The sequence below is a fragment of the Artibeus jamaicensis genome, unplaced genomic scaffold, assembly GCF_021234435.1.
Source record: "Artibeus jamaicensis isolate MK-2021 breed Jamaican fruit bat unplaced genomic scaffold, CSHL_Jam_final scaffold_1964, whole genome shotgun sequence".
Taxonomy (NCBI): domain Eukaryota; kingdom Metazoa; phylum Chordata; class Mammalia; order Chiroptera; family Phyllostomidae; genus Artibeus; species Artibeus jamaicensis.
Genome location: NW_026522030.1, coordinates 6,803,292 through 6,827,848, shown reverse-complemented (window position 1 = coordinate 6,827,848; position 24,557 = coordinate 6,803,292). Strand labels below are relative to the sequence as shown.

Sequence of the window (24,557 nt, the reverse complement as noted above, 5' to 3'; positions counted from 1 at the left end):
CCTGCCCAGCGTGAGGCCCCATTGTTTGAGGGGCCAGAAGAGCTTGAAGCAGAGGGGCCATAGGCTTGAGTGGATGGATCCCCTGAGTCGGGGAGCTGAAGGCAGCTGCGGGTAGCTACTGAGCTGTCTCCCAGAACACAGCGGGGGCCCACCCTGGGGCTCCATGGGGGTGCCCCATGGCGCCCCCAGAAGCTGGACTAGCTCCCTCAGTGGGGATGTCAGTGAGCGGTGAATCAGTGAGTGTGGGGAAACATTGGGTTAAATAACTGACTGTACTCTGCACAGATGGGTTTCTCACAGCCTTTAACATGCTAATGGGCTTTATGAATGGGGTGAGGAGGGGAAGGAGTGGAGAGACAGGAACTGTTCCGAAACCCCTCTGAATACAGAAACCTCTCCCTTGCCCCCCAGCCCTACCACATCCCACCTCCACCAGGGGCTCCTGGACCAACTAGTAGCTGTCCGAACATACACTTTTAGGAAATCCAGTTTTCTGTTATCCCGAGATTCTCTCTGGGGTACTTTCTGGGTCAACTCAGCCTCCCAGATGCCCCAGACGCTTCGAGGCAGCTGAGATGGGGGACAGAGGCTGCAGGGAGGTGGCACCAGAGCACCGAATGTGTGAGATCACTGTACACTCTGGCCCTGTGCTGGTGTGGAGAACAGAGCCAGGCAGTGACTTCTGACAGCCCTGGCTCCTGGCCCCACCCAGTCTGGATCCAGAGATGCTCCCAGGCCAGGCCACGGGACTTCCTGGTCAGCCTCCCCAGCTGCAGAACCCAGGGCCTGGTTCTGCTAGACAGTGCGGTGTGAGCAGAGGGCTTTGGGGCCAGACTGCATGGCTCATACCCCAGCTCTGGCCCCTATTGAGGCCAGATCATAGGCAAATTACTTACCCTCCTGTCTCAGTTTCCCCCATGGTAAACTCCTTAGGGCAGTGGATGGTAAATGTCACTTATTACTATTCTTATTCTCACTGTGACACGACCACCCCGCCCGGCCCCTATGCGTCTGCTGCGCAGGGTCTGTTGTTGTGCTTGCCCAGAATGGGGAAGAGCACCCACTTTGGAATCAGGCAGACCTAGGTTAAAACCCCAACTTGTGATCCATTGCCAGCTGCGGATGTAGAGCAAACCACGCCACCTGACTGAGCCTCAGTTTCCTCTTGCAAAGGGGATGAGACGAGGTAACCCTGGCAGTGCACTTGGCCTTGGCCTGGCTCCTTTTCACTGTTCAGCAAAGGCCAGTCTCCTTTCCCTGGGCCCCCACTGTTGCTATCTACCCTGGGTGCCCAGGGCAACATCCCTAGCCTGGCTCCCTCCCTAGGGGACTCTGAACAGAGTGAGGGGCTCAGCAGATCTTGGGGGGGGCTCACTCCAGCCAGCTCAGCCTGGAGGAGCAGGAACACACCCACCTCCCTGACAAGGGCTCTGAGCAGAAAGCCCTGCCAGCATCTCCCAAGCCCACAGGGCTGAGTCTGCAGAGCCCTGGACAGAGAGGCCTGGCTGGAAGCCCTAGGCCCCGTGGGACTGGCCACTCCCGTCCCCCTGGGCTCTGTGTCCTCAGCACGCTGGCACGGTGAGCCCTGCCCCACTGCTCCCCTGGGCGCTGCGAGACTGGAGGTCTGTGAGCACACTCTCCCGCTTCTAGAAGGGTCCAGCTAATCTGTGCCCACCCTTCTCTTAAGGAGAACCCACAGGCCAAGGAGTCCTTTCCCCAGGAAGTGGAAGTGGGAGTAGGTGGTTTGGCACAAGACCACTCCCAGCCTCTCCCACCTTCGCTCCTGATGGGGTCTCCGTCACCTGCTAGGAGGCCCAGGTGACCACACAGAGGGAGACCCCAGTCCCCACTGGGTTAGGGGAGTGCCCATGGGAGCAGTCACCATGGCTGTCCTCCAACCGTGTCCACCCCTGCCTGTGCCTGCGCTGTGCCTGGCACACGGACACCCAGTTAGCACCTTCCTAGTAACGCTGTTAATAACGGTAATAGTCTCTATCTCTAAGGAAGAACTTGCTGGGAGCCAGGTCCGTGCTCTCCCTACACCGACTCATTCCTTTCATGAGTGAAGGAGGAACAGAAGGGAGGGAGGGAGGAGATGCTTTGAGCCTCTGCTCCTGACCCTGACCTTTGGCAGCCTCTGCCCCTCCTGGGGTCCCAGTTCTCCCATCTGCGAGACAGGGAGCTGTGGACTTGGACCTGATGACCAGTTCCTTTTCCCCAGGTCCTTCTACAGGTCTGCAGTCATGAGAACGTGGTTTCCCGGGGAGGAGGCCTCACCCAGCCCCTCTACTGCCTCCCAGCACCTCCGCCCCTTCCACCCCTGGATCCGGCTCAGCGGTCCAGAGCTGTAAGGAGGCTTAAGATACTGGGTAGAGCCCACTGGCTTCCAGGAAGAAGACTGATGAACTCCCTTTTGCAGATGTGTCCAAGGAGGCTGGGGTGGGCAGGGACCTGCCTGTGTGTGAGGCTGGTGTGGGGACGCAGAGCACTGCTCCTAGGACAGGGCCCCTTTCTCACCTTGACCACCTGGAGCACACTTCAGAGAGGCACTGTGGTGGGGGAGGGGTCCTGGGGCGTGACAGGGGCAGGGCCATGTGGGGGTCCCATGAAGGGAGGCCAGGGAGAGGGAGGGTCTACCTCTCTGCACCTCAGCTCCCACCCTTTCCTCCGCTGCTACTTGATGGGGCAAGAGAGGGGAGGAGGAGGAGGAGGACAGGAAACCACAGGGGCTGCCACAGGTCTCACTTCCTGCCTCACACCAGAAAAGGGGAAGGTCTCACAGCTTCCTCCCAAGTTGGGGTGGGGGCTGGGCAGGATGGCGACCAGCTCTGTTTGGGTGGGTGGATTCCTCCCTCCATGCTCCCCTGCCACACGCTTGGCACTCACTGAGCATTCAGTCAGGGCATGAGGGGAGAGGCTATGGTCAATGGTGGAGAAGAAGAAAGACAAAGTTATGATCCCAGAAGGATCAGGTGGAGGAAACAAACACCCGTGGGGTGGGGGTGGGGGAGACTAAGAAGAAATTCTGTGCTTCCTCCTTGAGGCTCAGAGAGCCAAGTAACTGCCTTAAAGTCACACAGCTGACCTGTAATGGATTTAGGAATCAAGCCCAGGTGATCTTAACCTAGACCTCATCTAGGAGACAGCTTCTGGTGGCATCCCTAGGATTCTAGGATTCGAGGACATCCAAGATCATCAACAATAAAGGCCACTGAGCCTGAAGACTCGTGGGCAAGGTCACAAAATGAGTAACCTTGTGGTGCAACAAGGAAGCACTGGGTTCCACTCCCCCTACAAGGCAGGTGCCAGGAGGCAAGAGGCAATGGCCCTCTCGTTGACTGAAAAAGTGTCATCTGCAGGGAGCCAGGGCCCACACCTCCAGCCCACCCCAGCCGGGTACCTTGGCCCCCAGGCGCAGCTGGTCGATGGTGTTCTCAGCCTCAGCGTACTTGGTGAGGAGCTTGTGGTAGTCCTCCTGCAGGAAAGAAGACAGCAGGGTAGTCACCTGCCCGGGCTCCTGGCCGTGAGGCGCCTCACGGAGAACCTACCCTGCAGAAGGGCCTCCTGGGTCCCTAAAGTGAAAATCCTCCAGGGTTGGGACCTGGGAGACCCTTTCAGGCTCTTGTGTAATGCACACCCCTGTGGCCAAATTCTGGAGTGTCTGAAGCAGCGGGACAACTCACCCACCAGCCCTTCCACCGTCCCCGGCAACGAGTCAGGGGGCAGGGCCTCGGGACCGCTCCACTGCCACGGGTGCCCCCATCGCAGAGGACCACGACTACTCGCGTCCAGATTCCCTGCCCGTCTGTGGGCTCTGTGCGTGAGGCCCACGTCTGTCTTCCCTGCCGCCCCATCTGCTGCTTAAGTAGTATGTGCTTCATGAGTGCACTTGGATGGATGGATGAAGGGGTGATCACAGGCCCCCTTGGTAGAAAAATAGACTTGAAAATGACAGTTGCATGTGCTCAGAGCCACTACTTACCTTAAACAACACTAAAGAGCTTCATTAAAATGAGGGAGGGAAGCAAAAATAAACATCACCAGTTACCCCTGAGGGATGCGAGGGAAGTGATGCATAGTTCTGAAAACCGGTAACTAGGACAGAATCAAGCATCTCTCCTGTCTTTCCCCCACATGAACTAGACCTTGGTGACCAAATACTAGAGGAGGATCCCATCGAATGATCGTGGAAGGAATGATAGCATGAAGATACACCATTTGTCACCCTGAATGTAGGACTGGACCAAGGAAGTGGCCACCAGCGGCCACTCACATCACAGTTGAGGTCAGCAGGCATCCTCTGCCTCCTGAGGGGGCCGCCCAGGATGTGCTGTTACCCCAAACTCCCCAACGCCCTGCCTGAGTGGTGCTCGTGGTCTGGAGGGCAAACACATGGGTGATGACAACCCGAAACCCCTCCAGCTCTAAACTGATAACATGCAGGACAAAGGGGCGCAGGGGGAGACACTGTGAGCATGCGCAGGGCGGAACTGGCTCCTCAACAAATACGTGACAAGGAAGACAGAAATTTGAAAAGGAAGAAAGAAAAGAGGAGAGAAAAAGGAAAAAAAAAGGGAGGGGCTCGAAAGACACAATGGCCAAATGCCATGTACGAGCTGTGTTTGGGTCGGAATTCGAACCCACTAAGACAAACAAGCCAGTTACAAGACACATGGGGGGGATATGAATGCTGGCTGGATAGTGGCTAATATTAAGGAGCTGGTGCCAACTTTGGGTAGGATAACGGTTGTGTGGTTCTGTTTAAGGCAGAATTCTTATCTTTCTATGTGTACACTAAAATGCTTTTGAATCAAATGATCTGATGCTTGAAATGTACTTCAAAATACTCCAGCAGGGTGGGCGGGGCAAGGGGTGAGCCATGGATGGAAGCCGGGTGATGGAGGTGGGGGGCTCATTATACTGTTTTGTCTCTTGTGTGTGTTTCAAACTTCTTCATAGCAGAAGCTCAAGACAAACCAACAAACCTATCCTTGTAGCATGGGTGAGCTCACCTCTCTTTCTGAGCAAAGGGCTTGGGGACTATCTTCATGGCTGGGGGTATAACCTCTTCACCAGCAGGGGGCTCCTGGCCTGGCCCAAGACCCCCCATCCTTATCAGCAGCCTCCAACCCTCCCAGGCCAACCCTCCCTTGGTGACACGCCCGTAGAAATGAGTCTGGCTTACCTGGAGCTGATGGACCAGTTTGGTGGCTTGTTCAGGCGTCTGAAATTCTTGGGGTACCCCCGTGAATGGGTGGGGAGGAGGTGGGTCCTTTCCTGAGCAGGCTTCCTCACTGCTCAACAGCACCTCCTGCACAATCTCGGCGGGCGACTTGAAGATCAGTGGTCTGCCGGGGTCCCGAGCCTGCTTGCTGCAGCTCCTGGCCTTGGGTGGGTGGTAACTCTCATCTTTGGGGAATCTTACCCGGGGTCCCACCTTGGAGAAGTCAGGGAGCGGGTAGTTCAGCCGCCCCTGGCCGTACTTGGGAGCATCCGAAGATGAGTGGCCAGCCACAGCGGCTCCCTCCCTGGGTGGCGGCCTGTCCTGCCGGGCAGGCCTAGGCCGAGGATTTGGGGGGCTGACAGAGCCAGTGAATCGGGAAGGGAGTGCCTTAGGTGATGTCCGTGTCCGCTTCCAAGCTTGGTCCCCCGGCCGAGGGCAGGAGAGGCTGGTAGTCTCTCTCCTCCATCTGTCTTCGGGACACTGGAGGCTGTGGGCTGGGGGTGCTGAGTCCTGGAATTCCGAGGGGGTTGCCAGAGCAACACTTCCTCCAGTTCTGCTGTCTGAATTGAGGAGGTGGTGATGGGGGCTTTGTGGCAGAGCTTCTGCTAGGGCAGTGGCCTGGGGGACATTGGTCTCTCCTTCCCAGGTAGAATCAAGGCTGTCACTAGGGTGGCCGAGGCTCACAGTCCCACTGCTCCAGGACCTTGCCGAACTGAGGTCAATAGTTGGGTTGACCTCAGAATGTTCTGGAAGTCTGTCTCCACTGGCTTGCTTGCCAGAAGCCACCCAGCCTGTGGCCTGATCCCACCCCAGAGCCGTGGAGCTGGTGTTTCCATTGTTCCCGGAGCAGAGACCCGCCTTATACCCCGACCGTGGAGAGCTCTCTCCAGCTCCTTCAGCCTCATGCTCTCCGAGGGCCTCATCTGGCTCCTCTCCAGTCATGTCCAGTGCAGGATCCTGCTGGGGGAGCCAGCTGAGAGGCAAGTTGGAACTTTCTGGGCTGTCCACATCCTCTGCTTCAAACTCTGGAAAGAGAGTCAATTGCTTACCATATGTCGGGTCTGGACTGACTGTGGAAGTTGCCTAAGTCATTGCACCCCTCTGGGCGCTCATTTCCTTATCTCTTCACCCTAAGATTCCCAGTAAGGCCCAGCCCACATGGCCAAGTGCTTCCCTAACTTCCTCCGGTTGTCTCAAAGGTCCTCCGCACTCAAACCCCAAACCTGGTTATCCCCCACCCCTGTGTTTCCCGTCCCGGCAAATGGCAATATACCTTCCCATCCAGTTGCACAAGCCAGAAACCTGGGAGGCGTCCTTGCCATCTGTCTCCCCCTCACCCCCAGAATCCTGTCTGTCACCATGACCGCCTATAGCTGTCAAACTCACCTACCGCTCTGCAGTCCGGCCCCAGCACCTCTGCCCAAGACAACATCCTCCATCCTCTCTCACCTGGGAGCACCGCTGTAGCCACCTAATCAGCTCCTCAATCCTCACCCTCACCCACCTGAACACTCTCCAGTATCTTCCTGTTGTTCCCAGGATAGAGCTGAACCTTTACTACAGTCCCGAGGTCCCTGCCTCCGGCCCCCGTTAGCTGTCCTGGCCCGTCTCTCTCCAGGGTCCCCCTCAGTCTCTCCCGGCTCTAGTCACACCACATGCTCTCCCGCCACAGGGCCTCTGCACATGCCGGTCCCTCTGCCAGGGTCCTTTTGACCTCCCTTGGCCTCGGTGCCTCCTCTGTGTCCTTCAGACATTAGCTCAGCCTTGACAAGAAGTTTTCTCGCACCTCCCTTATTAAGTCAAATTCTCCCTTAATTCATTTTCAGAAGACTGAATACCTTTAATTTGAAATACTTATCACAGTGGCAGTTTTCCACTTACTTATGTGATTGTGTCATTAATACCACCCCCACTAGATTGCGAGTTCCCTGAGCATAAGGATACCGTCTGTTTTCATTTACTATTGTATCTGCAGAGTAGGTGCTCAATACTTGTTAACTGAGGGGAAAGAAGAAGAAAAAAGGAGGGGGGAGGGAGGGCAATAAGGTCGGCAAAGCTCCCAGAAAATGGGTAGTCATTGTAATTATTATATGGTAGGTGCTCAAGAACTATTCATTTATCCATCCGCCCAGCCAGTCACCCATCCATTACCCACCTGTTCATTGATCCATTCACCTACTCATCGGCCACGGAGTCGATGTTTATTGAGCACCTACTCTGTCCTAGATCCTGTGTAAGTCTTCGGGTAGACCCCAAACTTCATAAGACCCAGCCTGCACACTGCCAACCACAGACTCTCTGCTCTGGCCAGATGTGCCTTTGTCATTAACCCTTGTATCACCCTCTGCTCCTCCGCTATGCTCTCTACCCTACCCATGAAACCTGTATCCTCCGACTCCTTAAAATCTCCTTCAGGAAGTCTCTCTTATTTACAGCAGCATGCTTGGAGTCCAGAAAGGTTAAGCATCTTGGCCAAAGACGACACAGTGGTTCCCCGAAGGTCCAGACCTGACACCCAGGTCCTAGCCATCCACGTAGGCAAGTCAGTGTCTGCCCCTGGGGTTCATGCAGTGAGATGTGGGGAGGGGGCTTTGGAGCTGGGGAGCCCTGGGTTCGATCCTTGCCCCTCTGACCCTTCCTGGGGGCTATGGGCAAGTAGCTGACCCCTCTGGCAATCCTTACTGAGACCAGAGGCTAATCCCTCCTACCTGGCAGAGGGTGCTGAGGAGGGAAGGAGACAGGTCCCGCTAGCCCTGCCCCGGGCACGCAGTAAGGGTACAGGACATGGCAGCAGCTGTTACATCATAGCAGGGGGTTACCATGTGACCCCAGGAAGAGATGCCTCTGCCCTTTTCTCCCAGTGCGCCCCAGTCACCGTTCCCTGAGGAAGAGCTCACAGTGGCTCCTCATAGCTCTGGGCAGATCCAGCATGAGGGCTTTGAGTCATGGCGCATAAAAATGAGCACAACCCCAACCTAAGACAGTGTGTTTCCTTCCTCCTCTGAGTGCACCAGGCACCGTGCATTAAGCTCTTACTATGCCCAGTGGCACCCTGACTCCCATCTCACAGATGGGGAGACCAAGACTCAGAGAGAAGAAGGGGCCAAGCCAAACTAGCAAGTTAGTCTAAGCTGGTCTCAGTGCGAAGGGAACGGCTATTTTAGAAAAGAAGGAATGCCGCCATTCCCATTGCTAAGTGGGGTTTCGCAAAGTCTGAACAACGGCTCAACCCCTGGACCAGGCAATTCCCACAACCAAGGTTATTACCAAATCAAGTGTGCAAAGATGTGCTATCGACCTCCACCTCTGCATTGCCTGTAACAGCAAAAAGTGGAGACTACATAAAGGCACGGCAAGAAGAGAACGGCCCGGCAAATTTCAGAATCTGCACGCCGTGGAATTCCCAGTCGGCCGTTAGGAATGACTTGTGGAAGAGTATCTGATGAGCTGGGAAACTGCTCGTGTCTGTTAAGTTACAGAAAAGCAGGTCCGATATAGTTTGACTGTTCCACAGTCGTCTTACTGTGGTGTAGGCTCGTATGGAAGAGTTATCTGGATATGTCCTTTTTCATTTTTCTTCTGTTTGCTTTGCGCTGATATTTCTACCATGAACAGTAATACTTAAGTCATTTAAACCTTTAAAAATTTTAAAGTATAGACGTCATAGAATTTAAAGCTTTTCTAAAATTTCCTCCCACTCCTGGCCTCCGGCCAGAAGGTAGGATGTTCGGGGGACTGTAGGGTGAGGTTGGGAGAGGAAGTCTCACCTTCTTCTTCAGACTCTTCCGAGTCGGAAGCCTGGTGCCCATCAGGCTGCGACTCCAAGTGCCACTCCAGTGGCTGCAGGTGCTGCTGGGCCAGACGGAAGTCCTCAAGGAGCTCGGGGCTGGTGGCGGTGGGGAAGGGCCCTTCTTCTCCCCAGCCACGTGGCACACTCCCAACAGCATCCTTTTCCTCCTGGGCCCAGGCCCAGCGCCGCCGCTGGGGCCCCTTCCCCAGGCCGGGCTCGGCCCAGCGGACCTCCGTCCCCGAGCTGGCCATGGGGCCTGGCCTGAGCTTCACCTGGGCCACCCCATCTTCAGAAGATGGAGCTGCCACTACGGGCATCAGTCACCGCCGGCTCCTCTCAGCAGCAGCCATCCTGCCGGGGGCCTGCTGGGGACACAATCAGGGGACTGCATTAGTCCTCAAGTCCCCTCCTTTCTTCTGAACAAGAAGTTACCAGCAGGCACTTTGGAAGCAGACAACCTTGGTTCAGCTCCTGGCTCCATCCCCTTGAAGCTGTGTGGCCACGGGCAAACTGGGATAATAATTTCTCTCCCCCTCAAGAGCTGTGTAAAATGACCTGAGATACAGGATAAGGGGCCCGGCAGCCAGCACCCTGGAGGGTGTGGGATGCGTGCTAGCTATTGTTACTGGGTGCCAGACTCGGGCACTGGGCACGGGCCAGAGCCTGGGGGCGGGAGGGGGGCAGGGGTCCCGTGCAGGCCCAGGAAGTCAAGGAAGGCCCCGTTCAGAAGCTGCTGCTTCTGCGAACCTTTCCTGTCCGCCACCCACCTCCCCCACCGCCCCCACCATAAGAATTCGAATCAGAAGTAGGGGGATGGTGCAAAGAGCATTCCAGGACCCAAAATAATTGAAAACAGGTACTCGGACCAACACATGCACACGCGCATTCAAGGCAGCTCTGCCCACAACGCAGCCCGAACGTCGTCAGTGATGATGAAAAGCAATTTGTGGTATACACATATAATGCCGTCCTAATCGGCCACAAAGAGAAGGGAAGCGCTGACATACACTGCAACATGGGGGGGCTGGAGACAGGCTGCTGCGTGAAAGCAGCCAGGCACGGAAGGTCACGTACGGCGTGAGTGTCCCGACATGAAACATCCAGAATAGGTACATGCATGAGAAAGGAAGCAGCCTGGTGGTTATCGGGGGCTGGGGGGCAGGCACCTGGGGAGTGACTGCCTAAGGGGCCCAGGTTTTGGGGGGCTGATGAAAACGCTTTGGAACCAGAGATCGGTGGTGGCGGCACGACATTGTGAATGTACCACAATGAACTGTTCAATTTTAAATGGTTCATTTTTTGTTATGTATCACCTCGATTTCTAAGAAAGCATTCCAGGCAGGGGGCCAGCGATGACAAAGGCCTAGAGGCGGGAGGGTGACTGGTGGTGGTTTCCTGAAGGCTGTGGAACTGGGATTGGGCGATGGGATGGCAGAGTGTGGGCAAGGAGCGGTGGTGCCCAGAGCCAGGAGGGCCTCTCGGGTCCTGCCCCGGCCTTTGAAGAGCATCCCAGAGCCAGGAGAGCACGTGGAGGTGTGGCTTAGAAGCTCCTCCCCGGCTGCTCTGCGAGAATGAAGCAGAAGTGTGGTGGTGGTGGTGGGGGGGGTCAGTGTGCCTCACTCCTCCCCGCCTGCCTTCTTTCCTCCTTTCCCTCTTCCTTCTCATCTCCTCTCGACTCCTTTCCCTGCCCTCCTGGTAAGGCCAGCACTCCCTGGGAGCCACCTCTGCGCCAAGCACCACACAGAGCCCTGGAAACACAGCTGAGCCCTGGCCAGGTGCTCAGTGGGTAGAGCATCATCCCGATATGACGCACCAAGATCGCAGGTTTGATTCCCAGTCCAGGTACATAAAAGAATCAACCAGTGAATGCATAAGTAAGTGGAACAACAAATAAAAGTTTGAAAAAAGAAAGAAACGCAAGGTTGACAGCAGCAGACATGGTCTCACCCCAGGGGCTCGGCAAGGCCCCCAGGCCTCGCTCTACAGGTGGGCAAGCTGAGGCCCAGCCGCACATCAGCCGGGGCAAGGCTGGGGTGAAAGGTCACCGTGCAGTGGAAACAACTGAGTCCGGATTAACACCAGGCCTCCCAGGATAAATAGGCCTGTGTTTGTTTCCGCCGCCTCGTGAGCACTTGGATGTCGGTCAGAGTCTGCTTGGTGCAGCTGAGAAAAGTCGGCAGACAACTATTTCTGGAGAGAAAGCTCTCCAGGGACGTGTAGCCTGAGAAGGGCAGCAGCACTGGGGTCAGGAGAGGGAACGACCTTCTCCCTCTCCGGCTGCAACCCTGCTCCTCGGGACAGGGGCTCCTCAATCCCCTCTCTCCCCTGGAATGTCCTCCAGATGGTCCCACTACCTGTGCTCTATGTTCTCTTGCCAGCCTGGGCCAGAAGCTTCACCTGTATGTTCTCAAACAGTGAGTGGGTCACAGGAAAACTATCTTTCAGATGAGAAAACTGAAGGTCAACATGGAAGAGGAACTGGGCCAACGTCACCCAGCTGCTTAGAGACAGAACAAGACTTGAAACAGTTTGGGCCCAGCAGTCCCCCCATGCCAGTTTTTTAAATTATTTATTTATTTATTTTTAGAGGGGAAAGGAAGGAGAGAGGGAGAGAAATATCAATGTATGGTTGCCTCTTGTGCATCCCCTGCCGGGAACTGGCCTGCAACCCAGGCATGTGCCCATCCTGTGGTTCGCAGGCTCTAGCTCAGTCCACTGAGCTACACCGGCCAGGCATCGCCAGAGTTTTTTAAAATCACACAATGCATCAGCAAAGACATGTATTTGCTTGCATATCCACCACACAGGGCGAGGCAAAAGTAGGTTTACAGTTGTGAGTACTTGAAACAGAGTTTATCCTTGTGTTCATATTTTCCATGAGAACAACCGTAAACCTACTTTTGCCCCCCTCTGTATATTTCTTGTACACATGTACTAAACACATGTACTCTCATGCCAGTACAGTACATGTATTGAAAAATATTTCAAAAACAGATTTTAAAAAAGGTGCAGTAGAAAATACAGATTTCAAAGAGACATTCTAATCCTTTGTCTTATACCCTCAGGGGGGCCTGTACCCCTCTTGGAAAGTCCTGCCAGTGGGCCTTAAACTTGAGTGCTCTTAAGAATCCTCTAACAATGGCCCTGGCTGGTGTAGCTCAGTGGATTGATTGCTGGCCTGCGAACCAAAGGGTCATTGGTTTGATTCCCAGTAGGGGCACAGGCCTGGGTTGCAGGCCAGGTCCCCAGTGCAGTTTGCGTGAGAGGCAACCACACATTGCTATTTCTCTCCCTTTCTCCTTCTCTTCCCTTCTCTCTAAAAGTAAATAAATAAAATCTTTAAAAAGAATCCTCTAAGAATGCAAGACTTGTAGGTTGGCCCAAAGAGAGCCAAACTTGGTGGCCCTGGACGCGGGGCCCAGAATCTGCATTTGAACCAGCACCCAAGCAAGGCCAGCCCTCTAGGCTGACTAGACCCTCCCCCTGCTGCTACCATGGCAGGTGTAACGGATGCTGAGCTGAGCACTGTTGCTCTTCTATGTCTGAAACTTCTGCCCAAGGAAGGGGCTGGGGAGGTGTGTGGTTTTTTGACTTTTTAAAGGGCTTTTTTCTAGCCATGCCACCGAGCAGCCTGTCCAATCACAGAGGCCTCTGGGGCATAAAGAGGAACATCCTGTCTCCCGGGATGACTCAGTCAGCTCAGAAATCTCGCTGTGACCAGGGCAGGCCGCGCGTCAGAGGCAGCTGCGGTCACCGGCCGACCTTTGTGCAGGCGCCCCCGCCCCAAAACCTGCGAACCTCTCCTGAGCTGGAACTCCGTGTCCCACGTGAGCCCCAGCCCTCGGTGGCATGGAGCTCAGGACAGGCCAGTCAGCTTATTGGTCAGCCAGCCACACACACGAGTGCTGACCACATGCTGACCTAAGGCTGGACGAGGACACAGGCTCACGGGCTGCTGTAAGAGAAAAGCAGGCCAGACTTTGGAGACCAGGCCCTGGGCCAGGGGCGGCTGCTGCTGCACAGTGACCTGCCGGGCTGGTGTGCCAAGCACTACACTAGACACAGAAATGAGTACAGAAATACAGAAATAAGTAAAAGCATTCGAAATGAAGGGGGGGGGGACAATACAGAGGAGTAATTGAAAAAGTATTAAGTTGACAAAGAGGATTTGGGGGAAGAAGCAGCAAGAAGGACATTCCAGGCAGAGGGAACAGCATAGGCAAAGGCACAGAGGTTTGCAAGTACAAACAGAACTTGATGGAAAGCTATGGGCAGAGGTCCTCGAACGGCCGCCAAAGGCAGGCCCGTTCGGGTCAGCCAGCCTCCGTGAGCCGGGGCCTGAACCCAGGAAAGTCCCGTTAGCACGAATTCCCCTCAAGGGCTAAGCTGCTGGGTGCCGGGTCCCTGCCAGCCCTGGAGAAACTAACCCCACCAGGAAACACCAATCTCTACCCTCTCCTTTTGTACAGCTCCTCCCCTCCACCCCCACCCCCCTGCCCCTGGTTCTCGCAAGGGTGTATGACACCCTCGTGGTTTCTCTCTCCAGTTCCCGAGTGGGTCCGCCACCCCCACTCAGAGGCTTCTCTGCCCCCTCAGCCACTCCCAACCCGAGGACATGTTCCTTTATGTCTCCATCTCCCTGGTTGTCCTCTGCCACCTGCAGCCACACAGTCCGGCTCCTTCTTCCCATGCCTTCTAAAGCCCCTTCCCTTCCAGCTGGGACTGACCCCGATGCCGCCCCCTGCCTCCTCCCTGACTGTGACATCCCCCAGATGCAAAATGGAGCAAAAGAGAGGGGGCAGGCTCTCACAAGACCTCAAAGCCAGGAAGTATGGCCCGAGGAGTCAAACCCAGGGCCTGAGGCTCTGAAACCAAGTCCATCACACTTGGGGGGTAGCAGGGCAGGAAGAAAGTCCCCTATATCAAGTGGCTGGGCTCCTCCAAAAAGGCTGGGCTGCTGGGGTTGGAGCCCCAAACTTGGCCTCCCTCTGTGACCAGCTGGCAGGGCACAGACCTGCTGTCCTCAAGGGGGTTCTTGCCAGCTGCGTAGAAACGACACCCATTGGGAAGCACCAGGCAGCCCCCACTCCGGATAGACCCCCTCCAGCCCCCGGCTTTCCCCAGCAGCAGCAGAGGCCCTGGAGAAAGAGGAAAGATGCACTGGCTGATGCGAACTCCGATCCCTCCAGTCTGAAGAGCTGGGCTGGGTCTGTTGGACCATCCCTGGCTCCTCTCCATGCCCTTACATGGCAGAAGGGGCCAGTCTTTCAAGGGGACCCTCTAATGCCTCCTGGCCTGCTCCTCATTCGTATATTATGTCTGAGGCCCCTTAGCAGCCCGTGGGACTGACTTTCCATGTGCAGATGAGGACACTCCAGACACAGAGTGGGACCAGAGCTCGTCCAAGTTCACAGAGATCAGAGTCAGAGCTTGGACTGGAATCCAGCATCTCGAGGCTTGAGGAAATCCCCCTAAAGTCCACCCTTGCCTGGGTTTGGGGGCCGGGCTCCCCTGATCGGGGAGAGAAGTCACACAGCTGTCGCAGCAGCTGCAACTTCCTGGCTGGGCTGGTCCAGCCTCCCTGGACCGTCTCAGAGAGACTGTGACTGGCCCGTCCAGAGGGAAGGCGGCTTCCCTGCCCTCCTCCACTCCCTTACCTCTCTCGGGTTTCACCATCCCGCTGGCCCCTGCTCAGAGGACCTGCGCTTGAGGTCTTTGTTCCAAACCTGGGGAGCCCCCTGCCTCCATGGCGCCCTGGCCCACCACCAGGCCGCTCTGCCAGCCCAAGCTGCTGCTCACAGACAAGCATCGCTCCCCACCTCTCCCCGCCCCTGCTGCGGCGGAGGCCGCCTTGCTTAGGCAGGAAGCGCCCAGCCTGATTTCCTACGAGTGTTTGTCAGAAGGAGGGGGTTTGTCTGAGTGCAGAGTGAGAGTGAGCGGGAGGGGCTTAACCCCTTGCAGGCCCTCTGTGGGTCTGTTCTGCCCGGGAAAGGGCGTACGGAAACTTCCCATGTCAGGGCTTGGGACCATCACAGCCAAAATACGGACTGAGGAGACTAAAGCCCAGAGAAGGTCAGAGGCTTGGCCAAGGTCACTCAGCATACAGAGCCTGGAAGGAGGCCTCCAGCAGCTTCAACCCTCTAGGAGCTTTTTCCATAGCACCAAGTCTCCCCCTCTCACTAGGCCTCAGTGCCCATCTATACAATGAAAGCTCAGACTGGATGTTTGCTAGGCACCCGTCCAGCTCTGATTCTCCATCCTGTCTGCCAATATGCAGCACAACATCCCAGCGAGGCTGCAACGATTCCTGCCATCCCACCCACTGTCCTTGCCCCAAGCAGAGCCTATAGCTATAGTAGGATTTTCTAGGCAGCTCAGAGGTAGGAAACTAGCCAATCAGGTGAATTTCCCCTCTTGTTCCCAGGGCTCAGCAGAGGGCAAAGTGCTTTACCCCCAAGTCCCTCCTTCCATTCATTCATTTGACAGGTACTTACTGAGCATATTGTGTGCTGGGTGTTTTTCAAGGTGCTGGAAATAAGGCAGAGCATAAGACAGGCCAAGCCCTGGCTCCCCTCTAATAGAGACACAGACAATACACACACACACACACACACACACACAGAAAGACAGAGAGAGAGAGAGAGGTGTGAACAAGACGAAGAGGATAGGATGGAGCCATGTTCCATATCCCAGGCTGCTTTTGGTGACACTGATGCCTAGGACTCGCTCAGACCAACAGAATCAGTTTCTGGGCATCAGAGACTTTAAAGTGTCCCAGGTGACCGGGATGTGTGCCTGGTAGAAACTCCATGGGTCAGAGAGTAACAGGCTGGGGATGAGGGTATGGAGGTGGCCAGGAAGGTCTCTGTGAGAAGGTGACATTCAATCAAGGGACTGAAAGGAAGAAAGGGGGTGGAAGTAAGCCAGGAGAAGGGCTGGCGGCAGAGTGTTCTGGAAGGGCAAGTGCAGTGGGTAAGGTGAGAAGCAACTGGGCTTTCCCTGGAAAGAGCAAGGCCAAGGGTGAGAGAGGCAGGAGCCAGGATAGGGGCTGGCTCAGCACTCCGTCGCCACGCGCATGTGGCTCCAGCTCAGCCCCGCTCAGGAAATTAAAAGAAAAGAGAAAAAATTTAGTCTCCGTCTTGTCCAAAAAACCCTCCAGGTAATTCTCAGGAGCAGCCAGGTTTGGGAACCACCAGTGTGGAGAGAGAAATGAATCTTAGAGTTAAGGCAGACCTGGGTTCAACTGTCTTGCTAGCTCTGTGACCTCCGAGTCTTCACCTCTCTAAGCCTCGGTTTCTTACCTATAAACAAGGATAAGAGGAGCAGCCACCCTACAGGGCAGCTGCCAAGACCCAATGAGGCAACACCTGCAAAGTGCAGAGCCAGGGGCCTGACACGTGAGTGAGTGAATGAATGAATGAACTTTCCCTAGGTCAGCCTGTGCATATCTGGCAAAGCCGGGCCAGAACCAGGTGTCCACATCCCAGTTACCACCCCACCCCTGCCCCCTTCCCTGCCTTTTATCCACATCTGGGTGGTGGAGCTCAAACCACAGCTCCTAGCCTCTCATGGAGCACAGCCAACCCTCGTGAGAACCCCTCCCTGCCAGCTCTGGTGACCATGTGGGCCATTGTGCGGAGGGCGGGCTCCCCTGACACCCTGTCACTCACTCACTCTCCCTCCCTGGTCATTAACCCCGGCAGCACTGCTATCAACGCCAGGTGGCTGCCACCACCACCACACGCCTGTAGCCTGGCTCTGCTCAGCCTCTTCTCCCTCTGTCCTCCCCCCCCCCCTGTAGCTCCTGCCACACGGGGCTCCTTGCAATTCCTAGGACAAATGAACTGTGCTTCCACTCCTCACCCGGCCCCACTTCTTCTCCCTGTTAACTTCCAGGCAACCTGCAGATCCCAGCTCCATGTGCCCTCCTAGGGATTAGAAGTTAAGCCTGGCCCTGACTGGCATGGCTCAGTGGGTTGGGCATCATTCATCCCATGAACCAAAATGTTGCTGGTTCAATTCCCTGTCAAGGCACATGCCCAGGTTTGGGACCAGGTCCCTGGTTGGGGGCGTGTGAGAGGCAACCGATCAACGTATTTCTCGCACGTCGATGTTTTTCTCCCTCTCTTTCTTCCTCCCTTCCCCACTGTCTAAAAATAAAACAAAAATCTCTTTTAAAAAATAAGTTAAGTCTGTCTCCAACAATGGGAATATCTGTGAAGTGCTCACCATTACATTTCCATGCCCAGCTGCAGAAGCACAGTGACATATGACGGCTGAGCTACCGACTCTAGCCAGTTGCCCAATTCTGGCTTATAACTGTCAAAACAACCTCCTGAGGTGGGTGAGACATCCTCAGTGTATAGGTGGGTAAATGGAGGCCCGGAGAATTCAGGCCACTTGCCCGGGGTCACAAAGCTGGGGAGTGACGGCAGAGACCCAGACACACAAAGACCCGACTCGCAATGACCATGCTTGGTGTTCACACTGCGGCAGCCTCCGGAGATAATGAATAACCCAGGAACGGCAGGGTCAGGGCCAGAGCTCATTGCCACCTAACTGCAATTCACCGGGCCCATGTTCTGACGTTAGAACGAGGCTCTGGTGAGGCTGCAGAGCTTTTGTGTTTTCTAAGGTGCTTTCTCATCCTTCATAACACCAGACGCTGGAGAGCAGCTTTGGGAAGTGGGCAAGACAGGAGTACGGTTCTGTTGTACTTGTATAGGCGAGGAAACTGAGGCCCAGAGCTGGGGGAGAGATTAGTTCTTGGTCACCCAACAAAAAAAGTAAAACCCTTTGGCCCCTATGGATAGGGTGTGGGTTCTTTCACCAGAAACACACCTGCCTGTGGCCGAGTCAGTCCTCACCACGGGAGCCCAGCCACCTTCGGCCACTTGTCCCTGCAGCCCCTGGGTCGTGATGCTCTAACTCCCCCATTTCTTACCCACTCCCCCAGAGTCTGCCCACCCTGCCATCTCCTTCCTCCTCAACCATTCTTGAGCCCCACCTAAGTGCCTGGCACATTAGCCAGACTGGAAGGGCAGTCCAAGCCTTCTGGAGCAGCCCGGGACACCGCCCAGGACCGGGATGGGCGTTCCTTGCTGATGGGATGAGCCCCCCGGATGGTCAGTCACTCTGTCACACAATGTCCTAAGGCCCAGGAGGTACAGTGGGTCTCAGCCATCCTGGGGAAAACCAGGGGCAGGCACCTTCAGGAGCCCTGGGAGTGGAAGGTTGTATTATTTCATTCTCGACCACCGACCACCGCTTGGCCCCCAACTTCTCCCATTTTCCTGAGAAAGAAATGAACACCCACCCCAAGGTCACCCACTCCTTCCTGCCCAGGCTGCTGAGTTTACCTACAGTGAACCTGCAGTGAAAATCCATAGGGAATCTGGGCCTGAGAGGAGGCAGGTGAGGATTTCAGCAGTGAACCAAGGAGGATGGATGGGAGGCTGGCTTAGGAGGTGGAGGCCCAAGTTCAAGCCTGGGTGACACTGGTCAAGGGCCTTCGTTCCCTCAGGGCTTAACGAGATTATCAGAAATGACTGCCCAGCACTAAGTCTCCTGTGTTCTTTGATTCCACCTGCCCACAGAGGCAGAAATGCCGTGCATATGGGAGGCTACAGGGCACAAGGGTTGGGGCACATGGGCTTTTTGGGTAGTCATAGAGACCTCCAGGGTCTCTCTTGAAAGCTGTGTGGCCTTGGGCAAATTGCTTAACCTCTCAGAACCCCAGATTCCTTATCTATAAAATGGGAATGATACTGACTTTATACCATCCTTGGGATGGCAAATGAGACCGTGTGCCTAAGGTCCTGGCCCAGGGCCCAGCTGGCACATACCCTGCACATAAATGACTTTGGCCGTCTTCGTGAACCGCCCAGATGGCTGGCTCCCTGCAGGGCTGGGTTTAATTCTCCCGGCTCTGGAGCTTCCCCCATGTCAGCCACAAATCTAGTTCTGGGTCTGATACACAAAAAGGGTCAGCCAGCCCTCCCAAGTGGAGAGAAATGCTGCTACCCCCGTGTGACCCTCTCCCTGTGGTCCCCAAACCAGTTCTGAGAGTCACTGACCCAGCTAGAAACTGTGTCCCCACCCTGAATACTTAAGAGAGAAGGAAACGGCCTTTCTCCACTAGATAAAACATGGGCTCCGAGGGGCATATGACACACATGTGGCATGCGGAGGAAAAGACACACATACACACTCGCACATTCATGTTCTGCCAAGAGTCAAACAAAAAAAGCGTGCATGTGCCAGAAATGCACTGCCAACAGCAAAACTTTATTGAGCACCTATTATGCGCAAAGGTCTTTCCATGGATTAGGGTCTGATTGTCTAACCCTCATACCAAGCCAAGGAGGTTGGAACTATGATGCCCATTTCACTGGATGGGGCCTGGGTTTGAACCAAGCCGTCTGAATTCAGGCTGTAAATCATAATCACTTTGCAACAGAACCTGGAAGAAGGTAAAAAGTTTGGAAACAACTGCAGCATCCAAAAAATGAGGGATCATTAAATTAAATTATAATATTTCCACTCAAAGAAATATTATGCAGTTATGATAGTCATAGTGTAGAATATGAAATGATGTAAAAAAGGTGATATGTTAAGTGAACAAGCCAGTTATAATATAATACATCTAGTCTGAGTCCATTAAAGAAGAAAGCAGTAAAATGTGGAAGGGAAGGGAAGGAGGAATGAGGAAAGGAAGGCAGGGAAAAGAAAAAAAGAGAGGTGTCCCAAAATGTTTTGAATAATTATTACTAGTTAGTAGAACTGAGACAAGTTTACTCTTTTTCCTTATGTGTCTTTTCTAAAAATAACGGTTGACTTAACAAAGAAGAGTAAAATGAGCACTTACTATTCTGAAAGACAAAAGCCACCACCACACACCTGTGTAGTGCTTCTTTCTGAGGGGACCTTGGGCACGCCCTCCTCGGCCTCCCTGCCCACGCAAGCTGGCAGAGTGGCTGGGCCCTGTGAGGCCCTTAGGAGCTCTGACTTTCTGTACCTCCCACCCTGTACCTTCTCTCTTCCTCTTTTTAAACTCTCATACTCTATGTTCTTTCCTGCACATATGGCCATTACGCAACACGTAGGAATATGTGAAAATCACAAAAAGGAAGCAATCCCAGCCTTAGCCACTCAACATTGTAGGGCATGGCATGCACTGTCTGATTGGAAGCTGAGAACGAGGCATTTAACAGATGAGGAAAGGCACAGAGAAGTTACACAACTTGCCTCAAATCACACAGCACATTAGGGGCAGAATTGGATCTGTACCCACTGGTAAAGCGTTACCCTCCATATGAATCCCTGATATTGAGGGGCTGAGTGCATCCTCCTGAACACCGGTGTCCTTCCTGGTCCTTGGTCCTTCCTTGGCTGTGTGGCCCCAAGATTCCAAAAGACCGACAGCTGGGCATCCTGTCTGGCCTTAATCACAGCCCCTCCCAGAATAGGTTCAGCCTCGGAGTAGGGTCAGGGGAGGTAGAATGCTGGCTAGGATCTAGGGGCCAGTGCTGGACCAGCCCTGGGCGCAGGGGGGTCTCTCTACACAGCCTTGGTGGGGTTTGCCTAGCTCTTGAAAAGGAAGACCAGAGCCAAAATGGGACTGGAGTTAAAAGGGAAGAGGGACTGAGACATTAAAAATGTAAAACGTCTTGGGGCAGGAAGGCCTTGGTGCAGATCTGGTAGCTCTGACCTTAGATATATTTCCGAACCTCCCTGATATCTTCATCTACAGACTGAGGGTAACACTTCCCCCAGGGGCATGCGTGTAGAGTAACAGCACAATGGGTTTGCACGGCTTAGCACACACTGGGTGCTCAGAAAACACAGGAGGGGCGTTGTTAGCCTCCTCCTGGCCTCCCTGGTAAGCAAGAGCCTCTTCCCAGTCGCCCTGCTCGGACTCACCCTCCTTCCCTTGGGCATAGGCTGCTGGATAAATCTTAGAGCGTGGTCCTCGTCATGCCTTTTCCTTCTTAAAGACCACTGACAGTGCCGTCACTTCCAGGTTAGAGGCTAGACATTTTGGCCTGGAATCAGGCCTATACGGACCTGTTTCCAGATCAGAAGGCGGCTCCACTGTACAACTCACTGCATAGACTGGGAGTCTCATCCATAAAAAGTTCCTTCCCAAATCCCACTCTTCAAGCGACCTGCTGTGGGGTGTGGACATTCTGGCCTGGTTCCCCTGGGGCTTCCCGCACAGCCGGGAATCCTCAACTCTCTGCTGCCCTGCAGAGCAAGGCTGGACTCCGTCCCCAAACACCCTTCACATACAACCCTAGTCTTTTTTTTTTTTTAAGAAAGAAAAGCCCTGATTTGTGGCATTTACTTATTTTTATAGTGTAAATACCCTTATTATGACCAATTTCAAGTACCAACATGGTATCACCAAGCACAGCAGCGGGAAGAGATGTGCACAGCCAGCTCTTGCCAGACAGCACACTAATGCAGCATCCCAAAGTAAGGACCTCAAACCCCAAGGAGGAGCTGTGTGACCTCAGACTTAACCTCTCTGAACTCAGGCTTCTCATTTGTAAAGCAAGGACAATAGTCATACCCACCTCACGGCAAGGACGTGACATTAAGTGACATCATCCGGGTGATCAACAATGTATTAAACACCCACTATGTGTAGGGTTCTGTACAGGGCACCAGGAGGATGACTAGGGACAAAATAGATAAGGGCTTCTGCCTTCCCAGACCCCACTCCTTGCAATGGCTACAATACAGCACTCAATAATCATTAGTTATGATTCCCAATAGTATTAATGTCATTATTCCTTCCTTTCTCTGGGCTTCAGTTTCCTCATCTCCAGACTCAGAATGTGGGCTGCACAAAACTCTCTACGATGCCACACCACTCGAGCCTTAAAGTGGCACTGACGCCCATTTCACAGGTGGTGAAAACTGAGACACTCAGAACTGAAGCCAAGCTGAGGATATGAACCACGTTCTTCTAACTCTTAGCCTCCAGATCTGTCACACTTCCCAGGACTGAGGAAGCATAAAAAGGACGTGGAATTCAGCTGGTAACTCAGCTGGATATTTAAAAATACTTTCTTCACCCCCCCAATGGGGGTAAATTGAAACGTCGTCGGCATGTACCAGTTTTCAAAATACCCTCTCAGCATGACAGCCTCAGTGCCTGGATCATTCCCAGGGTCTCTGGAAAGCCCAACTGTGGTGCCCCTGGCGCACTGTGCAAGCTGGTGGGAGCTGATGAAACTTCCTCGCAATAAACAGCCCAAATCACATGATTCAAATGCAAACCACTGGGCTTTGGGAGGCAAAGGCCCCACATAGGCACCTTCTCCTCCTGGAGAAGAACTGAGATGGTTCCTGGGAATAAACCTAAAACAGTCTCCAAATCACCATGGAGTCCACCCACCCCTGGTAAGTAAGCCAGACTTAGGCCCCCTCAAATGGACGGGCAGAAATTGTTTTCTTTATAAAAGCGAGACCAGGGACCAAAACACGGAATCCACCAACTCCAGAGGAGGAGCCTGGAAAAATTCTCTTGGGCAGTCCCTGTATGTATCTAACCCCAGTCCTTCATGCTTCAGTGCCAGCCATTTCTTTTTCTTCTGTTCTAGAGGACAGAACAATGTCGCTTTTCACTGCAGCCTGTCTCAGCTTTGCTTCTCACATCCAAAATAGCCCCAGTCTATTATCAACAACTTTCCTCTCCAACTTTCTCACTCAGAAGCAGCTTTTGAAATCTAGGTAATGATCCGCTCCAACCTGTGGTTTCTTTCAACAAAAACCAAGCAAGCAGTCTCATCCGAGTCACACAAAAAGCTGGCTCTGGCTCTGCCTGTGCCAGCCCCAACACACTGGGGAGACGCCAGCTCTGCACCTGCCTTGCTGTGCGCCTTCAGGAAAGCCATGCCCCCTTTCTGAGCCTCAGTCCCCTCACCTTTGTACCAAGGAGGGCTGGCCTTTTTTCTGCAGTCCATTCCAGTTCCTACCACTGTCAGAGCTGCCCAACCCCCTGTTGGTCCCTAGCTCTACCTCTCTTCTCCCGCCAAAAAGAGGAAAAGAAACTTGCCTTAGGCATCGGGGGGAGGGCGCGCAGTTCCGAGTTGTCAGGGTGCGCGGGCTGTTGCCGGGTGAGTGAACCTCACACAAATCCCAGGACAGAGAAGTCCCACCTCCCCGTAGCCACAGCTACCCGACCACACCTCTAGCCCAAACACAGCTCGAGGCCCAGCCAAGGACCACCTCCAGAATCCCTCGGGACCCCTCCCTTCCCTGTGACCGGCCCCAGCCGGAGACAGTGTGAAAGAGCCAACGCCCCCAATGTGCGGAGGTGGAGACTGAGGCCGGAAGGTGCTGACAGCGGAAACCCGTAGCCTGCGGGGTTTGGACTGGGATCTGATAGCCTGTCCAGGGCTCCCTCCCATTCTCAGAGAGGCGATCGGTCTCCTTCCCGTTCGCGTGATATTTCCACGTGGGAGAGATCGAGAACAGCACCGTCCCTGTGGATCAGGGCCCATCCGCGCTGTCTTCCTTCCCTCCCCATTCCCCCGATGGAGAAACTGAGACCCAACGTGGGGCCAGAACCCGCCCCAGACCCACGGCGAGCCCCTCCCGGTGTCTCACCTGCTGGCAGCCACAGCGTGGGGTGGTTTCCTGGAGTTGAGCGGCAAACAAAGGCCTCCAATCCGGGCGCGGGGCGGGGCATCGACTTTTTGCAAAATCCCGGAGGCCAGCCTCTGACGGGCGGGGTGCGGCCCCAGGAGGCGGGGTCTCGGAAGTTCCACCAATCGCAGAGAGGCGGCCGCCTGCGGCCCATCCCCCGGGACTCAGATGCGGCTCCAACACTAAAAATCTAAAATCCGGGAGGTTGCGTGTACCTCCTGGAACCTGGCCGACTGCAGATGCGAGACTGAAGCCCGGAGTTAAGACATTTGTTCAAGATCGCAGTGAAAAAGCAATCAGACTTTCATAGTGGAAACGGTCTGCTTCATAACAGTAATGATTATACTGTAATAACTTTTCTTGAGCACTTAGTATGTGTCAGGCACTATTGTAAGTGGTTATTACGACCGATTTTCTCCTATTAGGTAGGTTGGTATTATTGTTAGTATCCCGTAGTCCAAACCACCGTCAGGCAAGCGGGGAAACCCAGTCCTGGAGAGAAAGAACTTGCCCAGGGTCCTGCAGTGAGTGCAAGACAGAAACAATTCACTGTCTACTGAAAGCGCAGCTTGAAGGACAGCTGTGTAAGGTGTCAAACTGGCCTAGGCCCTTGCCCCAGTTCTGCCACTGAGCTTCATGCAAATGGGATTTACAACTCCTGCCTCACAGGGTTGCTGAAGGAGTAAGTAAATAAACACCGCACCAGGACCATAAGAAATGAAACAATAGAACTAATCTAAAGAGTTCCTCGCAGCATCCTGTTTCACAGGGTAGATAAATAAACCTGGAGACTTTCCCAAGGTCCTGCATCCAGCTCAGTTGCAGCCCAGTTCCTCCCAGCAGCCCCCCACCCAGATTGCCAGTGACTGTCTACACACATACCTA

The 24,557-nt window shown here is 54.4% G+C and overlaps 1 protein-coding gene across 7 annotated transcripts in view; it reads right to left on the bottom strand.

The window, feature by feature from the left end:
• Positions 1-23,685, bottom strand: part of AKNA (AT-hook transcription factor) — a 53,376-nt gene extending 29,691 nt beyond the window's left edge. For 2 of the 7 annotated variants that reach the window (XM_053656204.1, XM_037139474.2), the window contains exons 1-4: positions 14,672-14,849; positions 8,992-9,379; positions 5,186-6,249; positions 3,401-3,475 (exon numbers count right to left, since the gene is read on the bottom strand). In XM_053656204.1, the coding sequence (XP_053512179.1) occupies positions 3,401-3,475; positions 5,186-6,249; positions 8,992-9,331 (1,479 nt within the window). In that variant the 5' untranslated portion in view covers positions 9,332-9,379; positions 14,672-14,849. Of the gene's footprint in view, positions 1-3,400; positions 3,476-5,185; positions 6,250-8,991; positions 9,380-14,671; positions 14,850-23,079; positions 23,214-23,633 lie in introns of those variants that run through there. The other 5 variants (XM_037139469.2, XM_037139475.2, XM_037139472.2 and 2 more) reach the window with 4 other exon arrangements.
• Between the last annotated feature and the right edge of the window lie 872 nt (positions 23,686-24,557).